Genomic DNA, 22,500 nt, shown 5'->3' with positions numbered 1-22,500 from the left:
TGTAACTTCATTTCTACCCACTGGTTCCAGTAATACCTTCAAAGCAGCACAGAATTATTGTATTCCCTCCTCCTCAACATCCCTTTGTACCTTTGCGAACTATCATTACCTTCTCTTAGACCTCCCTGATTCAGGTCAGACATGCTCAATCTCTGCAGATAATAGGGTGAGATGGCATCTGATCCCCTCCTCACTGGGTCCGTTGGTCTCCTGACGGCTCTGGTTTGTCAGTGTCCTTCATAAGATGGGGTGGCCAGAATTATCCCCATACTTTGGATACGCGGTGCACTGACGGCCCCAGGGTAGGACTCGTCAGTATGGTTTTCTTCATAATCTGAAAATTATCTTACTGTCCATACAGGCCAAAATTATGCTGGATTTTCTAGCACCTGTGTCATATCACAGACTCAAATAAAGTTTATTACAAACCCAAGATATTTTCCAGAAGGATTGCTGCCAAGCCAGCTCTTCCTGTTCCGCACCATCCGCCCTCAAAACCAAGACTAAAAGCTAAGCCCTAGAAGTAATTAGAGATTTGTTCTCTCTAGGAAAATGAGACTTCTGCCAAAAATAAATAGTTAAACCAGACAGTCTTTGCACCTGCTGAGACGTTCATCTTGATTTTGTTTTTACCTGAGGTATAGTACTTACCTTGAAGACTGAAGACTGATATTTGTTTCTTTTCTGAACGTTGCTGTGATGGCCCATGGGCAACTCCTTTTCTTTATTGATGTTAATATCCTTTAGTTATTTTATGTACTAGGTGATGTATTATGCTGCCTGTTTTCCTGAAAATCTGTAATTGGCTGGAAGCCATTCCTCTCTTTAGCATGTGAAGACTCTTCAGAATGGCTCAGAAAACCAAACTATGGTAGTGCCTGTCATTAGGCAGGCTGTACTTTCTGGCCCATTTAAAACACAGTAAAACCTCAGACTTTGGATCCCACTAATGTGGAATTTGTGATCACTCAGCTAACGTTTAATCGTGCAAAAAGTGTGCTTAAAAAATTAACAGTGCGAGGGAAGTGCTTGTGCGTGCTGTTTTTACTAGCGTTTTCGAAGCTTCCATGTTCGTGGCCCTGGCCCTGCTCATCCCTCAGCATCCCCTTGCTCTCCACTTCTCTCTCTACACACTGGGCACACTGCCCTTGCTCCCCTCTGGCCCTGGCCCCTTTGCCTGGAACACTCTCTTGACCTCCTGTCTTCTATGCTTAGGTCATGGCTCACTTCCACCGTCTGCAGCCTCCAACGGCACCTCCTGAAATCCTCACCCCCCCCCCCCCACCACGTGAGCCACCAGCTTTGTGTCAGGGGAGGTCGTCTCCCACTGTAGGGGCCAGCTCTCACTGCCAGTGTGAGACTTAGCTTTTCCCATGCTCATTCCCATTATCAGAGGGAGATGTAACCACAGTTGGAACTCAGAAAGCTTTGTAGCATAGAAATCATGCTACCAAGCCATGGTTAGGCCCCAAAGGCATCACTTGTTGGAGTCGTAGAGTCACGTGTGGAAGAAAGGCAGCGTCTTCCACAGCCCCTTGGCCTCTGCTGAAATCGTTTCGCGCCCATGTCAAGGCCCAACTTAGACACCACGCCTTCTCCACTGTGCTGCCTAGGAATGCCTGGGAGCAACCCCCCTCCCCCATATTTGTTGAGTGACACGTAAAATAGTTTCCGAGGTGAAAGACACCCACTCTGAATTTAAATCGCATCTTATATTAAAAATTTTAAATTAAAGTGTGCATAAACCTTTGAACACAACCTTTGTGAAGTTGAGGAACAACTGTAAATGTGATGAAATAGCCAAAATATTGGCAGCGGGGAGGGGATCGAGGTGCAAGGATAGTCCTGGATGAACCCACTTTGCTTGCATAATCAGGACACTGCTTCATACAGCTTAAATGTCTCTCTGGATTAAGGTGAAGACTAAGGGTTAGGAGTCTTGCTCCCAGAACCGTTCTTCATACTCTCAGAGGGCCTTTCCACCTGGCCAGCACCTGTGAACCCTTTGGGATGGAGTCAGGGGAGACGGAAGGCAGTCTTCTTGCTGAGAAGAGAGGAATTCACTTGCAATTCACATTCCACTCCCTTCACACATGTGACTGAGCACAGGGGAAGCCAAATAGGACAGAAAAAAATCATGAAACATTTATCATGCATTTATCGTCCCACAGCCGAGCACATGCTGCTATGCTCTGTTGCTCCAACTTCAGGTGACTGATGATCGGGGGATCTTTGTTCAAGTGTAAGGTTTAGTAAGACGTCAGTAGGAAGAAGGCCTTCCTTAACTCTGACGAATGTGCTACAGCCTTGGCCAGCCACACGGGCCTCTCAAGGGGAGCGTTCGGAGTGCAGTGAGGCAGCTTAGAACCGGGGCCAGGATTTCCGTGGCCCCACCATGGTGTTGTTCGCTCCCTACTCATTCAACAAATATGAATGGAAATCTGTATCTCTTGTTCTTGTGTTTAAGCACAGGAAGAAGGAATTGCCTGCACCATCGGTGATGTACTGGGGTCATTAGAAATGTAGTGCACATTACACTTTGCTTGCTTTCAAGTGTCACATGTAATGTGTGGGGCTCAACTGTATAGCTTGGGCCCTGTGGTTCACTTAATCCAAAAAGAAAACAGAACACACAGAGAGAAAGTGGTATGTTTTTAAGTGTAATTCGCTGTGCAGGCTCTGCCTTGGGTAAGCCCCTTCATCGCTCTAAACTCAATGTCCTCGTCTACAAAATTGGGAATAGTAACAGCAGCTCTCACAGAACTGAGATTATCATGAGATAGTCTTTGCGAAGGGCTTAATACAGTGCCCGGCATACGTTAGTCACTCTCTTTCCAAGAAATGTTTCCTGATTATGAGCTTGTGTTAGGGTTTTGCAATTTAGATTCTCTGGCAAGAGACAGCCAGAAAAACCCTAGGTCCCTGTGCTGTCATCTCAGAGTGATGCTGAGGGAGGGGACAGGAAAACTCTTGCAGCCTTCTGGGTGGTAGGAAAGATAAGGACGCGTGCATGGCAAATTGCTGAGTAAGGGGCCAGCGGGTGGCCGGTGCTAGGCGCTTGCAGGGTGGCAGTCTGTCTTCCTGCTGGGCCTTGGCGCTCTCCAGGTGTCTGCCCCCCTCTCTTTATCCCAGAGTTAGCTTCATGTCTTGGGGGAGCGGAAGGTATCGGTGGAGGTGCCTAGAAGCTGCTTTGTTCCTGAGTGACAAAGAAGCAGGAAGGAGGCAGCCTAGTCCATGCCATCCAAATGAAGCTTCTCGGGCTGGGGCCGTTAGTCCCAGAACAACCCAGAAGTCAGTGTGGGCCCCAGACATGCTGAGGTCAAGCCAGACACTGATAGCTTATGTCTTTATTTGCATTAAATTAAAAATTTTTTGACTACCTTTGCACCTCCTTCAGACTCCCAAAATGGTATGGGTATCCTCTTTTTTCCTCTTCCATCCACCTGCTTATAATGTGGAAGAAACATGTCTGCTGACTCCCAGGGAACGGCAGATGGCCATTTTTGCCCCTTCCAGCTCTCAGCCACGTGGCCATTGCACGGATTGGTGGCAGAGGTCGGGGGAGTCTTTGTGGCCACCCTGGTTCACTCATCTCAGAAGGAGATGATTCTGTTCTTCTCTAATAGACAGTTGGATTAAAAAGCTTTGAAAAAGAATAATGGAAGTGTACAATCCCTATAGTTTTAGCTCTAAGTCTAAATAAAAGCAGTGAATTGTGGTTGTTAATTTTAGATTCAAAAACTATGTAGGACTAACAGATGTGCCTTGAAGTATTTTTAACATATTAAAAGCTAGGGCATCTTTTATGGTCAGACAGAAAGTTTGGTGATTGGCCAAGGGTTGAGTATGGCTGGGGCACTGGCTCTGGTGTCTGGGATCTGCCATCATTCCTTTCCCGGCTGCTCCGACCTCTGACCTGATCTCAGGCAGCCGCCGGCAGGGCCAGAAGGAGCACAGTTGCGGCCGGCTCTCCACAAGAGCCGCTGGGATCCAGCCCTGCCCTTAGCTATGTCTTTTAAAGATTATATTCCGAGTCTAAGTAGGAACTTTAAATATTTTGACCTAAGGTTGTTATAACTCTTTCAAGATGAAAACCAAATAGAATAACTTATGAAATTCAAAACAGAATGTGTGAAACCAAATAGGGTTTGAGTTTCTCAACTGGAAACGTTGCAAAGCCAGTTTCGTAGGAGTCTTCAAACCCAGATGCCCTGTGTCAGTGGGCGGCAGTGTTTTAAATAGCCTTTGCTCTTTTGAAGCAACGAGATGTGAACACTGCTACAGCAAACACCATCATCACCTTGTTCAGAATTGTTCTCTGCTCCCGCTGGATGCCACAATCCTGAGACATGTCAGACGTGCGGTTGTGGATGCACAGAACAAAATACAAGTGCTGGGGATAAAACTCAGCAGCTCCCCGGCTCTGGGGGTCCTTTGTGTCTCCCCTGGCTAGGTGTGGAAAGCCTGATCCGTTCAAAGTGTGGTAATGACCTGTCTAAACTTGGGAACCAAGATTCCACCAGATAAAGAATTCGTTATTACTACATTAATTATCCTGTATACCATCTGGGGATTTTTCTATTTAAATGCCCCGTCATCCTGTGGCAGATCTATATATGCTGACATGGAAAGATTGCCAAGACATGATTTTTGGTGAAAAAAAGAAAACTGAAGAATGGCAGGGTTTGCTTGATTTCATTTCTGTAAAAAATACAATACCTATTCATAATATATATATAAATGCAGAGAAAAAGGTGAAGCACATGATTGGGAGGCCACTGTGAAGATTAAAGAGGAGACTTTCACATCTTAGTCTAATTATACTCATTCAACACATTTCTTAAGCCTGTGTTGTATGCCTGGTGCTGTTGTAGGCTTGAGGGGTGAGGGTTCAGCAGTGGATTGAAGACGTGAAAGTCCCAGTTCTCCTGGAACTCACATTTAATGGGAGAGACAGACAGTAAACAAAGCAACAGAGAACATGTCATGGAGAAAGCAAGGCAGGGAAGGGGCAAGAAGAGTTGGGAGCAAGAGGTGGCAGTTTTCATTTTGGAAAGGCTGTCAGGGAGTCAAGGCCCAAAGGAGGTAACAGAGCAAACTGTGTGTCTTTCTGGGGCGAGAGCCTTCCCTGCATAGGCAATGTTGAGTGTGCAACCTCCAGGCGGGGCCAGAGAGGACCTGCCGTGTCTGAGGAGCATTTAGGGGCCCAGTGTTACAGTGGCTTAGTGAACAAGGTGGGGTGATGAAGAGGGTGAAGACAGCTCGGGGGCTGTGAGAAAGGACTTTGACTCTCAGTCTGAGTTATACGAGGAGCCACGGGTTGGGGGGTTCATGTTCTGACTGTGTTTGATTGTATGTCTCTGGCTGTCATGTTGACAGAGGAGAAGCCGGATGGCCAGTTGTCATAAACTCAGAGAGAGGTGATGGTGGTTCAGGCTGCCAGTGGCAGCAATGAGGGTGGTAAGAAGTGCTGAGAACCTGTATATGTGTATATTTTTTGAAGACAGAGATAATGGAGGCTGCTGACAAGTGGGATGAGGGATGAAAGAAAAGGAGACGAGTCAAAGGTGGTACTAGGGTCTGTGTTCTCAGTCACTGTGAGAACGGAGTTGTCTTACCCTGAGAGGAGCTGGTTATAGAGAGGCTGGTAGGAAGGATATCAGGAACTCAGTTTTGGACACGTGAAGTCTAAGAGGACATGCCAAGGAAGCAGTTTGAATACAGACCTACTAATTTTTATTAATAAAAATATTAGAGCAGAAATCGGTGAAATTGACATCAGGAAATTAAGAGAGAAAATCAATAGAACTAAAAGATGCTTCTTTGAAAAGATCATTAAAATCAGTAAGTCTCTAGCCAGGCTAACTATGAAGGAAGAAAAAAAGAGGACACCAATTACCGATATCAGTAATGGAAGAAGGGATGTCACTACAGATCCCATGGGCATTAAAAGGACAGCAAAGGAATATGATGAACTACCCTACTCCCACAAATTTGATAACTTAGATGAAATGAACCAATTTCTTGAAAGGCACATTTTACCAAAACTCACAAGAAGAAATAGACTATTTGAATAGATTTATCTCTATTAAAGAAGTCAAATAAACAATTAATAACCTTTTAAAATGAACGCACCGGCTCACATGGGTTCACTGGTGAATTCTATCAAACATTTAAGGAAGAAATTATGCCAGTTTTTTTTTTTTACAATCTCTTCCAGAAAATAGAGGCAGAGGGAATACTTTTTAATATATTGTACACGGCCAGCATTTATCCTAATACCAAAACCAGATAGACATTACCAAAAAACCTACAGATCAATATCTCTTATGAACATAGATGCAGAAATCCTCAAGAAAATATTAAAAAACTGAATCCAGCAATGTATGAAAAGAATTATACACTGTGGCCCAGTGAGATTTATACCAGGTATGAAGGTTGGCGCAACAATCGAAAATCAATCAGTGTAATCAGGCTAGAGAGGAAAAATCACATGATCATCTCACTAGATAGCAAGAAGGCATCTGACAAAATCCAGTGCCCATTCATGATAAAAACTCTCAGCAAATTTGAAAGAGAAGAACTTCCTCAACTTGGTAAAGAACAAAACACCTTTAACTATCATACTTAATGGTGGGAACACTCAAACGTTTCCCATTAGGCAAACATAGGCAAAGAAATCCCCTGACTCTGCTGTTTTTCATCATTGTACTAGAAGTCCAAGCTAATTCAATAAGACAAGAAAGAAAAATAAAAGTTATACATTGGGAAGGAAAAAATATAACTTTGTTCACAGATGACATGATCATCTATGTAGAAATTCCAAAAGAATTGACAAAAAACTCCTGGAACTAATAAACGATTATAGCAAGGTTGCAAGATACAAGGTTAGTGTATAGAAGTCCATCACTTTCCCAGATAACAGCAATGAGCAAGGGTAATTTGAAATTAAAAATATAATGCCACTTACATTAGCATCTCCAAAAATAAAATACTTAGGCATGAATCTAACAAAATATGTACAAGATCTACGTAAGGAATACTACAAAACTGATCAAATATATCAAAGAAGAAATGAATAAATGGAGAGACACTTCCTGTTCATGGATTAGAAGACTCAATATTTTCAAGATGTCATTTCTTTCCAAATTGAGCTATAGATTCAACATAATCCCAACCAAAATTCCATCAAGTTATTTTGTAGATATTGACAAATCGATTCTAAAGTTTATATGGAGATGCAGAAGACCCAGAATAGATGACACAGTCTTGAAGGAAAAGAACAAAGAGGAGTGACGCTTCCCAACTTGAGATTTACTCTAAAGTACAGTAACTGGGGCTCCTGGGTGGCTTAGTTGGTTAAGCATCTGACTCTTGATTATGCCTCAGGTCATGGTCTCTGGGTTAATGAGTTCGAGCCCTGCATCGGGCTCTGCATTGACAGTGCATAGCCTGCTTGGGATTCTCTCTCTCATTCCCTCTCTCTCCTTCCCTGGCTCTCACTGTCTCAAAATAAATAATTAAACTTAAAAAAAAAAAAGCTGTGGTAATCAGGACAGTGTAATATTGGTGAAAGAACAAAGAGATCAGTGGAACAGAATAGAGAGCCCAGAAATAGACCCACATAAATTTTAGTCAGCTGATTTTTGACTGAGGGGCAAAGGCAATACAATGGAGCAAAGATACTCATTTAAACAAATGGTGCAGGAACAACTGGACATCCACATGCAAAAAGAAAAAAAAAATCTAGACACAGACCTTACACCCTGCACAAAAATTAACTTCGAGCCAATTGTGGGCCTAAATGGAAAACTATAAAACTTCTGGAAAATAACGTAGGAGAAAACTTAGCTTACCTTGGGTATGGTGATGACTTTTTAGGTGTAACCCCAACAGCATAGTCATGAAATAAAGAAAGAAAAGAAAGAATTTATAAGCAGGAGTCTGTCAAAATTAAAAACCTCTGCTCTGCAAGACAAGTTGAGAACAAGAAGACAAGCCACAAACTTGGAGAAAATATTTGTAAAAGACACACCGGATAAGCAATGGTTACCTAAAACATACAAAGAACTTTTAAAACTCAACAATAAGAAAATGAACAATTAAACAATGGACAAAAGATCTGAGCAGACGCTTCCCCACAGCAGGCATACAGATGGCAAGTGGGCATGTGGAAAGGCGTTCAACATTATATGTCATTAGAGAACTACAGATTAAAACAAAAATTAGACACTAATGTGTACCTTTTAGAATGACCAAAATCTAAAGTGCTAACAGCACCAAATGCCGGTGAGGATGTGAAACAACAGGAACTCTCATTCACTGCTGGTGGGAACAGAAAGCAGCACGCCATTGTGGAAGACGGGATGCAGTTTCTTACCAAACTCAACATTCTCTTGCTGTATGATATTAGCAGTCATGTTCCTTTCAGTATCTACCAAAATGAATTGAAAACTCATGTCCACATGAAGTCCTGCACATGGATGTTTATAGTAGCTGTATTCATAATCACCAACACTTGGGTTTAACTGAGATGTCCTTCAGTAGGTGAGTCAATGAATAAACTGTGGTACATCCAGACGATGGAACATTATTCGGCACTAAAAACAAATGAGCTAGTAAGCCATAAAAGACATAGAGGAAAGTTAATTGCATATCACTAAGTGAAAGAAGCCAATCTTAAAAGGCTACGTACTGTAGAATTCCAACTATATAATATTCTGAAAAAGGCAAAATATTGAGTTAGTGAAAAGATCAGTGGTTGCCAGGCATTAAGGGGAAGGGAGGGATGAATAGGGGGAGCACAGAGGGTTTTTAGGGCAGTGTGACTATGCTGCGTAATGGGGCACATGTCATTGTACACTTGTCCAAACCCACAGAATGTACAACACTAAGAGTGAACCCTCGTGTAAACCATGGACTTTGGGCGATAATGATGTGCAGTGTAGGTCTATAGTTACAATAAATGTACTCCTGTGGGGCAGGATGTCAGTAGTGGAGATGGTTACGCCTCATGCGGGGATTGGGGCATACGGGAAATTTCTGTACTTAACTGCTCAGTTTTACTGTGAACCTGAAACTGCTCTAAAAAATAAAGTGAATTAATTTAAACACAATATTTGGAATTTTAAAGCACAAGTGGAATATCTAGTTACAATCTGTTAACCATAAATGTATGTAGCAATCCTGCACGTGAGGGCAAATAAAGTCTTTAACAAGAAATTATATTTCTGGCACAATATGCTATATTTATGTACAAAGACCTTACTGCTTGTAAAATTTCAGTATATGAGTTCAGTGACTAGTAAGAATGAATAAAAATGAAGCTCTTCAGTTAAACTAAGCAATGGAGCATGTATTTATAGTTACTAATTAAAGGTCTTTGTAAAGCAGGAAAATCATGAACAGTAAGTGGTAAACAGCAAACCATTCTGTGGATTCCGGCCTCATAGTGGCTTAAGATTACGCTGCAATTTAGTCTCACCAGAGGCTGAGATTTGATTGTAGTCCAGTTGCCTTCCAAGGTAAGTCCTTACCTGTTGCCTCCGCAACTGGCCCCCAGCTTTTGTTGTACAGGAGCACTTTAATGGGATGCACGCTGAGAGGTAGTTAAGGGAAAAAAAAAAAAAACAAAACAGGAGAAAGAGGGGATAGTACCAAGAATGTAAGTATGACAAAGAAAAAGCCAAAGTATGGAGGGATGATAAAGAGAATAACAGAATGAATTTAGAGCCCGAGGAAGGAGACAAAATAGGGACAAGGAAAATAGGAGAGAAGGAAAGGTAATAGTATAAGTAGAAAGAACTATTAATGGAAGGCAGATTAAATATCAGAAGGGAAAATAGAACAAACGACCAAAGTAGGAATGTTGGAATTTACAGTGGAGTACCACATCATCTCTCCTAACCAGTAATCTTGAAATGGTCAGCTGATATATGGGTAGTTTCACCCCCCAGAGGATATCTGACAACATCTACAGACATTTTGGTTGTCACAGCTGAGGGGGTGCAACTGGTCTAAAGGGGACAAAAGCCATGGATGCTGCTCACCAGTCCAAGATGCACAAGACAGCCGTCCACGCGTCCACCCGGCCAAAGAATTCTCTGGTCAATATGTCAAAGTGATGAGGCTGACAAACTCTCCATTGACCTCTGGCATCAGCTCAGATTCCAGACTCCCAGTGACTGGTGCTTCAGTCCATCCCATTGTGTCTTGACCTATGTGTTAGACTGCATGTATGTCAAGAGGATGGCCACACCCCACTAAAGAAATTAAGATCTGGCTAAGAAAGTTTATTGAAAGTAAAGAATCCTTTCCTTCCTTCCTCCTTTAATTAAGCAAGTAGTCCGTGAAAACCTGCTGGGTGCCTATCTGCCAAAGCTTGCTTCAAAAGCAAGTCTTTATAATGGAGAACAGACTGGTGGTTGTCAAGGGGCTACGGATGGTGGAAGGATGGGGAAGGGTGTGACCGTAGAGTCCTGGTGCCTGGGAGGTCTCTGTGGTGGCAGGTTAGCTCTGTGTGTTGATTGCAGTGGTGGTTACGTGAATCTCCCCATGGGATGAAGTGACACAGAGCTATACGTGTACATTGCACCAACGTCAGCTGCCCGGTTTGGACCTTGTACTCTAGTTATGTAAGCCATAACCATTGGGAGAAATTTGGGGAAAGGTATATGAGACCTCTCTGTATTATATTTGCATCCTGTGAATTTATACTTACTTCAGAATGAGAAGCTAAAAATAAGGCAAATCTTAAAAGGAAAAAACCAAGATGGGCCAAACAATTTACAAAAAGATGTAATTCTAACCAGGGCAGACAGCCATGGTCCACACACACAGCATTCTATTCAGATTTATAAAGGGAAAGAACCAAAGAGGCAGCACGGTCTTGGAGCTTGATGTGGAAAACTGGGAAGACAATCTTGTTTTTTATTACAATTGACCTATTCGGATACAGTGCCAATAGCAGATAAACATGCCCTCTTGTGGCATCAAAATATTTCTATTTCAGTGGAACACCTGTATTGTCAGACTGCAACAAGAAGTCATGTTAGTCACATCTAACATTTAATTGCATGTCTTGTTACAGGGACAAGCGGATCTTTTGAAATATGCCAAGAACGAGACCTTGGAGAACCTGAAACAAATCCATTATGCTGCTGTTTCATGTGGGCTGAATAAACCAGGCACAGAAAATGCCGACGTTCAGAAGCCACGTCGGAGCCTGGAAGTCATACCTGAAAAAGCAAATGATGAAACTGGAGATTGAAGGAATTTTCTAGAAACCATTATGGAGTTTATAACTCTAGGACCAATTGTAGTCAAGTGGGACATTTGCTTTGCACTCACTAATGAAAATAATATTCGGGATTTTAAAGCACAACTGGAATAGCTAATTGCAGTCTCTTAAAACTGTGAATGTATGTAGCAATTCTGCGTGTGAAGGCAAATAAACTCTTTAACAAGAAATTATATTCCTGGCCAAAATATGCTATATTTGTATGCAAAGACATCGTTAACAGTTCCAGGGTGAACCACAGACTATTCGTTCTAGTTCCGTTGAGAAAAAAATGTTTTCCTAACTGAAAACAATTTCTTAAGATGGAAATGGATTGTATTGTCAAATTAGTATTTATTGGACAGAAACCTAATCTACGCATTTTACTTCTATACGATTGCCAGAGTCTCTGGGTTATAGATGATTTTGGTGGCGTGCCTGCTGAGCCATAATTACTAGGGAGAATGTAAGTGGACAGATGCTCCGAGTCCCCAGGGGCCTTGGAGAGCCGTCGGGTACAAGGACTGCAACTCCCGGCTGAAGACACACGCTGGGTAGACATACAATGTAAAAGCAGCCAATCTGGAAGCAACACATTGTAAATAGTTTTTCATTGTATGAAGTAGTGTTCACATTAAAACGATGTTTTATGATATTTCTCCTATAGCAGTACATGCACTTAATGAAAGTTTTAACTTTTAAAATTTCTAGTTAAAAATATTCTACTCTTCAGAGGAGCCGATTGTTGAACCAGCTTTGTCAAAAATGAGTTGCTTGTCTGGCCTAGCGGTTTTGCTTCGAGGAAGGTGCTCACGACTTTGCGCAACGACAGCTGACTGATTCTACCAGGAACCGAGATGCCGCTTTGTGCTTTGAATTCGCACTGGAGTGCAGGTGCCTCCAGACCGTGCAGAGGGTCCGTCAGAGGCAGTTAGAGGGGCTGGGGCACGTGTAGCTGTCCTCGGCTGGCTGGGATTTTAATCCAAGGCTTTATTTTCTAAATCGGTGAAACTTTGTGCTAGTTTTGAAAACATACCAGACACTGCAGCCTAATTACTGCTTCTCCCAAACCAAACCTGCTTTCAGATTTTGGAAGAGTAAAAGCTCTAAATCCTCAGCAACCCTCCTTGATTTGTCCATTTTCTTTTCAGTGGTTCAGGTCTGCAAGCCAGATAAATATGCGTAATCTGCTATTTCCTCCCAGTTAGGAAGACGCTCAGGCTGATATATTTAATTTATTTCTGCCCAGACTCCTAAATATCCTCTTAAAAAACAGTTTCTCTGCTCAGTTCTTGTCATTTGCATTCTAAAGAGTGTGCTTAAGTGAAGGTATGCATCTTCGCTGGCTCTCGGCACCGTGTAATTCCAGTTAGAAAATTAAACCTATCTGTCATTTGAATGATTGCGCGGTTCCCGGCGCACCCCGGCGAATGCCCGGCGGGTAGGTAGCTTCAGTTCTCTGCTCGGAAATGAACTCCACACAGAAAAACAAAAAAGCGGTGGGGGCGGGGGGGGGTGCGGTGGGTGCGGGAGACTAGCAACGAATTAAAAGTAGCTTTATAGAATGAGAAATAAAATGATTATAATTTAGACCATTGTTAATAATCCTTGAACTCAGCTGGCAAGTAAATAGCAATATTCAACTTCACGGTGAAATCCAAAAACAATGAAAAAATGACTGTTCACAATAGAATGAGATTGAACGCAATGCTACATTTACAGCCGTGGCAGGCATCAGTGGAGGTGTGGCTTGAATGACTCGGAGAGCAAGGCCCATGTGATTTGATGTAGGTCATACAGGTGTGGAATGGGCAACTTGAGGACACAAGGAGTCTGAGATGATTGCTCCTGACACTCCTTTCTAGGCGCAGGGGTTGCGGACACGGACAATATCACACACAACCCCAGGTCACGAAGTCTGCCGGGACGGAGGGTGGAGCGGGGGTGTGGGCACTGCACCCAGCCCCGGGTTTGCTCTACTTTTCCTCAGTTAAAAAAAAGCAACCTTCTTTTGACCCATCTCTTCAAAGGAATTGGCCACGTAACGGGAACAAGAAGGCACATCAGTTGAGGAGTTGCTCCCGAAGCTGCCGTGTTCCTCCTGTCTGCCTCGTCCCCGCCCCAGTGAGGCCCCCACATCCTTCATTAAAGAAGATGGTGGCTCAGATCAGCAGAACATGCAGTCACGGCCAACTGAGCTATTCTGTTCGTCTCCATACAGAAATGGGAACCATTCGTCACCTGGCCCTGAGCCAAAGTTATGATTTATGACCTTTGTAAGCAGGTTTCTCTTACAAAGGACTAATTGGTCTGCTCCGACTCAAACCTGTGAGGGCCTTATTATAACCCCACTAGTCAAACAAACGTGGGACACACTCCTAAGTTCATAAATTGTGGCGACAGAGGTTTGACAGGCCGGCTTCCCTCCCTCATCTCCCTTCCTTATATGGGGGAACCCCCACTTAAGTCTCTTACTGTAAGAGACTTGTTTACTTACAATAAGTCAAACAAATAACGCCCTTTAGTTTGACTAATGTGTACATCAGTCACACTGTGCACACACACTGCATCATCCCTAGTTAAGGGAAACATCTGATGGGAAGTCCATGAACACAACTGGCGTAGCGCTGGCGAGGATACAGGAACGTGAAGAGTCGGGCAGAATTGCGCAGGGACTACGGCCAATGCCTGGTGAGTTCAGTGAGAAACGAAACGTCACACTGGCAACCTGCAAACAGAGCCAAGCACCAGGTTTCCAGCAGTCGTGTGGATGACCTGTCCACGGAATAAATCCTGAGGCATCTGCTTGTGAGATGGATCCTCTCTGATACCTGAGCCGTTGCAAGTGTTGGTCTCTTTTCTGCTTCTAGCAGCTATGGCTTCTGAACGGTGGGAAAGAAGGCCTCTAAACCCCAAATGCTCACCTCCTCCGTCTCAGGGCAGGGGTGTGGCCTGGGAGTCTTGGCCAGGTGGAGTCCCTCCCCAGCTGGGTGGCCTGAGTCCTCGGGAGGATGGTCTCCACCTGCACAGAGGTGGGGCTGGACGGGGAGAGTCATCCGGCTTGCAGTCTTCGTCATGCGGCCTCATCTGGTACATTGGATACTTTGCGTTGAATCTTTAATCAAGGGTTGAAATGACATAAATGCAAAATTGACCTCAAAAGCATCACTCCCTGGTACCCACCCACTGAGTGAGAAAGCCCCGCTAGATTTCTCTTTACTGCCTTCAGTAGGAGCTCCTACCCAAGCTAGGCTTTGATCTGAACAGACCTGACATTTACCATGAATTGGAAGAATTTTCTGTTTGTTACGTTTGACAGTGGGACCCTTTGTTGGGGCTGTGTGCCAAGCAAGGACTGTATTTAGGGACTTGCATATGTCATTTTATCCTCTCAACAACTGGCAAGATACTTAACCAATATGATAGGTGAAGAGATGATGACTTTGGCCAAGGTCACAGACTGCTCAAGTTAGGATTTGAGCCCAGAGCTGCCTGCCCTGAAGCGTGCGTTCCCCAACCTCCATCTGTACTCTTCTGAATTCCAAATATATATTTCATCCTTAACTACAAGGTGGGCACTATGTCATAAGCAAGGAGGTAATTTTATTTCTCTTTCACTCTGAACATGAGCTCCCTAGAAACCACTGAGATTTGCTCTGATTTCACCGAGCACACATTTTGGACACCAGGGGCCACCATGAACAAGAGCAGACATGGTCCCAACCCACATGGAACTCACAATGTGGTTTTGAGAAGGAGACATTAAATAATTACAAAGAGAAGGTACAATTACAAACCATGGCGAGAGCAATGGAGGGGCTACCTGGGCTCACATCCTAGCTGAGTACTGAGAGGAAGTGTGCTCAGACTCTCTTGCTTCTGTAATTGAAGGATTAAAAAAATGCTTCCTTCCCTCACAAGATTGTTGTGAGGACTGAATAAGACGGCGTGTGTAAGGTGCCTGGCTCACAGCGGACTTGCTGTATGATCATCAGTAGTGATTCTTGAAAGGTAGAGCCATGAGAGTATACAGAGGCCTCACCCTCCTTGGAAGATGGACTGAGTATCTATTGCTCTGAAACTCAACCCTGAGAATTTAAAACAGTCCTTATGTCTTGGGTTGGCTGGGCTCACTTCGGTGGTTCTTGCTTGGGGTCTATCATGCAGTCACTGGCAGATGTCAGCTGGGACTGCAGTCATCTGACTGGCTACACGTGCCGTCTTGCAAGATGGCACCCTCACATGGCTGGGCTGTCAGCCAAAGCATCTGCATATCATCTCTCCATGTGACTTGGACTTCCTATAGCAGGGCACTGGGTTCCAAGAGTCTGTGTTCCAGAAGACCTATCTAGAAGCTGTTGGTCTTCTTGAGACTTCTTGTGCCTAGCCTCAGAAGTCCCAGAATGTTACTTCTGCTGCATTATATTATTCAAGTATGTCACTAAGTCTGCCCAGGTTCAAGTGGGTGGAGAAATCAACTCCCTCTCTTGCTAGGGAAGCGGCAAGTTTGTCTTGCAGAAGAGGATATAGGCTAGGAGATGTTAAGATCACCTTCGGAATATGCAAGCTGCCACAGAAGATTCTCTGAGAGAGTTGTATTTTAACTGAGACCTGGAGGCAAAAATTGTCAGGAGAGGGTGAAATTCAGACAATTTAGGGAGAGTGTGTTGCCAAAGCCGGTGATGGGAGGGAGGGTGGCATGCCTGAGGACCCAGAGAAGGATAGTGAGACTGGGGTGCAGACAATGAGAGAGGGGAGGTGTGGAATGAGTGGTGGAGGGCCTTGTCAGGGATTTTGGTCTTGGTTTCCTAAAAAGCTAGTGCCCAATATTTAGTTTTATTATATTGAATCTACCTTTTATTAGTTTTACTTAATTATAGAGAAATGTATGCTCCCTGTTACTAAAAAGGTCAAATGCTAAAGAATGTGAATTAAAAAGTGCATGTGCCGCTCACACGGCCTATCTCCTGCTCCCCACGGGAGTGGTTTGGCCAGTCCTCCTCCATGCGGAGATGTTCACATGTTGCCAACAAATGCCATCCTCTCTCTGGTAAGTTCCCACTTTTACTGCCAAGAAAAGTTGAAACTCTCCTTAGGGGCCGCAGAAACCAAAGAATCAAATATTTAAAGTAAAGCTGTGGCCTGGAAAGTGATGAATAGCAGTTCAATTTCATGAACTACAATACTTTTGCATTTTATCAAAGCCACAGATGTTAGGTGGAAAATAGAAATTAACAACTTAGGTGAAATATGACTATTAGAATTTATAACAACAAATGTCTTCCCTCTAAAAAGATTTTTTACTCTAAACCCAAAATCACAAAAGTCCTTTGGGAATGGATTGTTGTGGCTTGAGATTATAGGTTGAGATGAGCGTTCTGGACATATAGCGAGATATGATATAGATAATGAATATTCAAAGTATTGTAAGGTCTAATATGAGAGTAAAACTCTCCTTCCATTTCCCCCTGGCCTTAGTGCCAAGAACTTACCATGCTTAATCATTTCTGGTTTGATTCTTCTTGTAATTGCCTCCCAAATTCTAGACCAATGCTGTCCAATAGAACTTTCTGTGATAATGGAAACATCTCTATCTGTGCTATCGAATACAATAGCCACTAACCGCGTGTGGCCATAAATTTACATTTTAATTAATAAGAACTTAGTGAAATAAAAAATTTGCTTCCTCAGTCACACTAGCCGCATTTCAGTAACTCCACTGCCACATGTGGCTGGTGGCTACCATCATGGACAGGGCAGCGATAGAGAAGAGGCTCATCCCTCCGCTGCTTCTTTATCAACCTTAAGAGATCTGTGACTCTACACAAAGGAAAAGGAAAAATATGGCTCCCTTCACTGCTCCTTCTCTTTGCTTTCCCTTCATTCCCAAGCCCTGTCAGGAACATTTTCGTTTTCGTGCTGCTGGTGTACCATTATGGCGTTAAGTAGTGTATTTTAAACCGTTTCTTGATACATCAATTATTGACTATCATACTTTGATCCACTGCCGTGTTAGGTCAGGAAATTAGAGTTCTCCACTGTTTCCCTCCATTGACGCCCACCCTTGCTGACCACCACGCCCATACTTGTCACATATGTAACTTGTTTCTGGGTAACATCATATTCTGTCCCGTAACTATAAACTTCCCATGCTTCCTCTGAGATTGGTTCTAAAATTAAATAACCAGCCTTTATCATGTTATAATTTCATAAGAATTAATTTGTTATGGGAATAGTATAACTAAACCTGTCTAGAAGTAGACGGTGGGGACCCCAGGCCACAAAACCTGTGCCGTTCAAGGTGAATAGAGCTAACTTCCACTGCCAACCAAGACAGAGTAACGGGGAGCAGACCTGCCTTCCTGCATAAAACAACCAAAACCCAGAAAACAATGGATTTTGGACACTAGACCTCAGGCAAAGAAAGAGAGTGATCCCTTGGAGGAAGTAGGCAGATGAGGCGAGCCCTGCGATTTCCCTAAGTGATTACCTTGAGAGAGCTTCCAGGCCCTGTGCCAGGAGGGGAAAGCGAGGCAGAGCCTAGAAGCACCCCTGAGTCAAGGAAGTGGGGCTGAGAACCTGGGAGACCAAGATGAGTACAGTTTGCGGGACAGGGTGCTGGAGAGGAGAGAGCTGCACGGACAGAGAACAGAGCTACCGAGGCCCGGTGTTCGGCAGAGTGCTCATCAGCACAAACGGAGACACTCCCTGAGGCAGGAGAGAGAACCACTCAGTCATTAGAACAGCATTTCTCAACCTTTCCAGATCATCAACCCCCTAACGAGTCATTTTAGACATTTTTTCCATAGTCACTCTCCCCCATGAAGTTTTAAGACCACACATATAAATGTAGATCCATCCAGCTATTTATGTACTGTATGCATCTCTAATATGTATGTAAAATTGTGTGTTTTTTGCTTTATATACAAACAGAGTAAAAGCTATTCTCCCAAAACTAAATCTTGCTCCTTGGGAGTAAGGAGTAAATCTTACTCCTGTGGGAGCAGCTGTCCACACAAAGGGAAACAGTGCTCATGCAGTGTTCACACAGGGCCCACAACAGTGTGCCCGGCCACCAGCTGGACCAGAAATCCACATAATTCACAGGACCCCAAGGAGAGTACTCAGAAGCGTCTTGCCTCAGGAGTGGGAAATAATTCCCTCCAGAATAGACATTGCTCTGGTCCCACCTACAAATTTTAAGAAAAGCAAAGCCTAAAAAAATCAAGCTTTTCCAGCAAGTGAACTACATGCCTGAACAAAGCTCAGGAATATTTACTGGAATACACAAATATTTAGGACCCCAAAAAGTAAAATTTGCAACGTCTGGTACCCAAAAAAGAGTGACCCGGCATGTAAAGAAGCAGAAAATCACAACCTATGTGAGGAGAAAAATCCACGAATTAAAACCCAGAACTGGCAGAGATGTTAGAATTAGCATACAAAAGTGTTAAAACACTTATTACAGCTGTATTCCTTATGTCCAAAAAGTGAAGTGGTTGCGTGGATGGTGTAGAAAAGACCAAAATTTGACTTCTAGAGATGGAAACATCAGCGTGTGAGTGAAAGCTACAATGGATGGGACTAACAGCAGAGTAGACCTCACAAAAGAAAAAAAAATTAGTGCCCTTGAAGCCAGCATAATAAAGACTTTCAAAAATAAAACACACAGAAGGAAAAAAAAAAAGAACAAGAAAGCAAAACAAAACAGATGAACAGAGCATCAGTGGGCTGTGGGGCCATTTCAGGTGGCTTCCTATGTGCGTAACTTGAGTGCCCAAAGGAGAGGAAAAGTGGGAAGAAAAAAAAGAAAGAAAAAGAAAGAAAGACAAAGAAAGAAAAGAAAGAAGAGAAAAGAAAGAAAGAGAAAGAAAGAAGAAAGAAAGAAAGAAAGAGAAAGAAAGAAAGAAAGAAAGAAAGAGAAAGAAAGAAAAAGAGAAAGAAAGAAAGGAAAGAAAGAAAGAAAGAAAGAAAGAAAGAAAGAAAGAAAGAAAGAAAGAAAGAAAGAAAGAAAGAAAGAAAGAAAGAAAAAGAAAGAAAATATGGTGAAACAGTTTCTACAGACACTTTTACATCCCGGAAATGCAGGAGTCTCAACACCCAAGCACAAGACATGTGAGGAAGACTACACTATGGCACATCAATCTCGAATTGCTCAAAGCCCATAGTGATAAAGAGGAAAGTCTTAAAAGCAATCGGAGAGAAAAAGACACATTCTATGCAGAAGCATGAAAACAAGGGTGCTGGCGGATTTTGCAGGTGACAGAAGTCTTTAAAGGACTGGCTGAAAGAAAAGTAGCTGTCTCCCTAGATGTCTATGCCCAGCAAAAATATCTTCCAAATAAGGCAAAATAAATTGTTTTCATATGGACAAAAGCTAAAACAATTCATTACCAACAGACCCAGACTACATTACTGTTTTAGAAAGTCCTCAGGAAGAGAAGAATGATAGCAGATAGAAATATGGATCTGCACAAAGAATGAGGAGTTTTGGAAATGGTAACTACACCTATAAATATATAAGATTTTTTCTTATTTTTAAAATATCTTTAAAAAGATCATTGGCTATTTAAAAATAATGAGGCAGCTTATGTAAATGTAAAATGTTTAACAACAATAGCACATGATCCTAGGGTGAGAAATAGAAGTATATTACTGTAAGGTTCTTACGCTGTATGTAAAGTGATATAAAACCACTTAAAAGTGTAGTGTTATAAATAATGACATATACTGTACACATTAGGAAACCAGTAGAATAACAAAGAATTATAGCTAATAATTCAACAGATGAGGTGAATTAGAATAATAAATACTCAAAAGAAAAAGAAGAAAAAGGGAAAAGGATAAATAGATGGGGCAAATAGAAAACAATTGGCAAAAACACATACAAAAATGTGATAAATCTGACTTTAAAATTAGCTTCTGCTTTTTTCTGAGATGCTATTATTAAAAGTCAGTCTGGGATAAACATTTGTGACCCTATATTTTTTGACAAAACCGTGGTTTTCAGAACACGTAAAAGACTTTTACAACTCAGAAGTCAGAAAGCAAGCAACGTAACAAAAATCATGGCTAAGGGAATATTGACAAAAGAAAATATAATGGCCAAAAAGCTCATGAAAAGATATTCAGTATCATTAGTCATAAGGGAAATGCAAATCAAAACCACGATGAGATACCATCATACACCCACTAAAATGGCTAAAATTAAAAATACTGACAATCCTGCATGTTGAGCATATGGGACAACTCTAATTTTCATACATTATTGTTGAAATGTACACCTATTTGTTGAAATAAGTGTACCTATTTTGGAAAACAGTTGGGCGTTTTTTTGATATAGTTAAATCTATACTTAACTTATGGACCAGCAATTCCAATCCCAGAGTTTCTGCAGAGTAATCAAAACTTATATCCTTCTTAAGACTTGTAGAATTTTGTTGACAGCAGCTTTATTCATAATATTCAAAAACTTTAAACCACCCAAACCATCATCAACAAGAAAATGGACAAACAAAAGTGTATTATATTCATGAGATTCAGTACTTCTCAACTATAAGGAGAACAGACTTCTGGTACCGGCCACAGACATGATAACTGGAAAAAAACTTCATGCTGAGTGAATAAATCCAGACACTGAAGAGTGCTTACTGTATGATTCCATTCATAAGGAGTTCTAGAATGGGCAAAGCCAGGACTCTGTAATAGAAGGGGTTGAGGAGGGGGTTGCCTGCAAAGGGAATTTCTGGAGGGATGTGGATGTAACATGCATGTAAATCTACATCTAGACTGATTGCAGTTATACTGGTCACATTTACAATGTACCAGACATTTGTCAAAACTCTTCGAACTGTGTATTTGAAATCTGTATATTTTTTGTGTATAAGCTATATGATGTTATATATATATTTTTTTAACGTTTTTATTTTTTTATTTTTGGGACAGAGAGAGACAGAGCATGAACGGGGGAGGGGCAGAGAGAGAGGGAGACACAGAATCGGAAACAGGCTCCAGGCTCCGAGCCATCAGCCCAGAGCCTGACGTGGGGCTCGAACTCCTGGACCGCGAGATCGTGACCTGGCTGAAGTCGGACGCTCAACCGACTGCGCCACCCAGGCGCCCCGATGTTATATTTTTAAAAAGAGATTGGAATGTAAAAACCAGGAGAAAAACAATTGGGAATAGGAGTGCAAAGTGGGAACATGGTATTATTTCATACTTTTCCTTTATCGGTAAAATCCTTTTGGTGTCTTAATTATATAATTTTTTTACAGATTATTTTCTCCTGAAGACATTTTTTTCCCCCTCCGAGTCCTCTTATTTCTTGTTTTTAATTTGGACTAATTGCCTTCCCGGCCCGCTGCACAGATTTAATTCTGAGGTTTATTTTATTTATTACAGTGCTGACTTAGTTTTACTATATATTGCTCTTTCCTGGATCCTGTGTTTTGTTTGGGGAGCAGTTGTCTTTGCTTTTCGCTGAGGATACCCGCGAGTAATTCTTTCAGAGAGTGTTTAGGGAAGGCAGATTTTCTGAGTCTTGCCATGTTAAAAAATTCTTGACCTTGCTCCCATATTTGATTGCAGGTTTGACCGGGTGTCTAATTCTAGGCTCTAAACCATTTCTCTCAGAACTTTGAAGTATCACTGTATTTTCTTCTAGTGTCATTATTGCTTATGAGAAGGCATACCATTCTGGTTCTTACTCATTTGTAGGTAACGGGCTCCATTTTCTTGGGAACTTATGGATCTATTCTTTATTTTGGGTGTTCTGAAATGTTGTGATATATATGAGTTTACTCATTCATTCAACAAATCCTTATTGTAGATATTGATTTCAGGAAAGCCTAGGAGCCAGAAATAGAGCAGTAAGTCCCCCATTCTCGAGGAGGTTACATTCTGGTGTGGGAAATAGTCAATAAAATATAAACAAGTAGATGAGATCCCTGTAAATACTGATACGTTCTAAGAAGAAAATAGAACAGGAATGGGAGAATAATAAGTTGAAGCAGAATGAGTTGAGTGAAGCCCTGGGTTGATCTGGAAAAGAACATTACAGTAAAGGGAGCATGCCCCCAAAGGACCAAGGCAGGAATGGACTGACATTGTTTGGGGATAGAAATAAGTCAGGATGACTGTAGGGTTAATAGAGCTGAAAGCTGCAGAAAATAAGGGGCAAAGAGGAGCAGACTCTGCAGAGCCTGTGAGGATCTTGGATCTTA

General features: G+C 42.3%; 1 protein-coding gene and 1 long non-coding RNA gene across 4 annotated transcripts in view; both read left to right on the top strand.

Moving 5' to 3' along the window:
- PLCL2 (phospholipase C like 2) overlaps positions 1–11,933 on the top strand; it is a 191,588-nt gene extending 179,655 nt beyond the window's left edge. For all 3 annotated transcript variants that reach the window (XM_086674234.1, XM_086674235.1, XM_025914052.2), the window contains one exon: positions 11,090–11,933. In XM_086674234.1, coding sequence (XP_086530360.1) covers positions 11,090–11,269 — 180 coding nt within the window. In that variant the 3' untranslated portion in view covers positions 11,270–11,933. The remainder of the gene's footprint in view (positions 1–11,089) is intronic.
- An 859-nt stretch (positions 11,934–12,792) lies between these two features.
- Positions 12,793–18,994, top strand: LOC147577143 (uncharacterized). Its single transcript, XR_015239947.1, has 2 exons — positions 12,793–14,209; positions 14,909–18,994. It is a non-coding gene; the product is annotated as an uncharacterized LOC147577143 (long non-coding RNA).
- The last annotated feature ends 3,506 nt before the right edge of the window (positions 18,995–22,500 follow it).

Source organism: Puma concolor, chromosome C2 (assembly GCF_028749965.1).
Source record: "Puma concolor isolate L17-30 chromosome C2, mPumCon1.1.hap2, whole genome shotgun sequence".
Classification (NCBI taxonomy): Eukaryota; Metazoa; Chordata; class Mammalia; order Carnivora; family Felidae; genus Puma; species Puma concolor.
The sequence above is the reverse complement of the archived record's forward strand: the minus strand, read 5'-3'. Positions and strand labels throughout refer to the sequence as shown.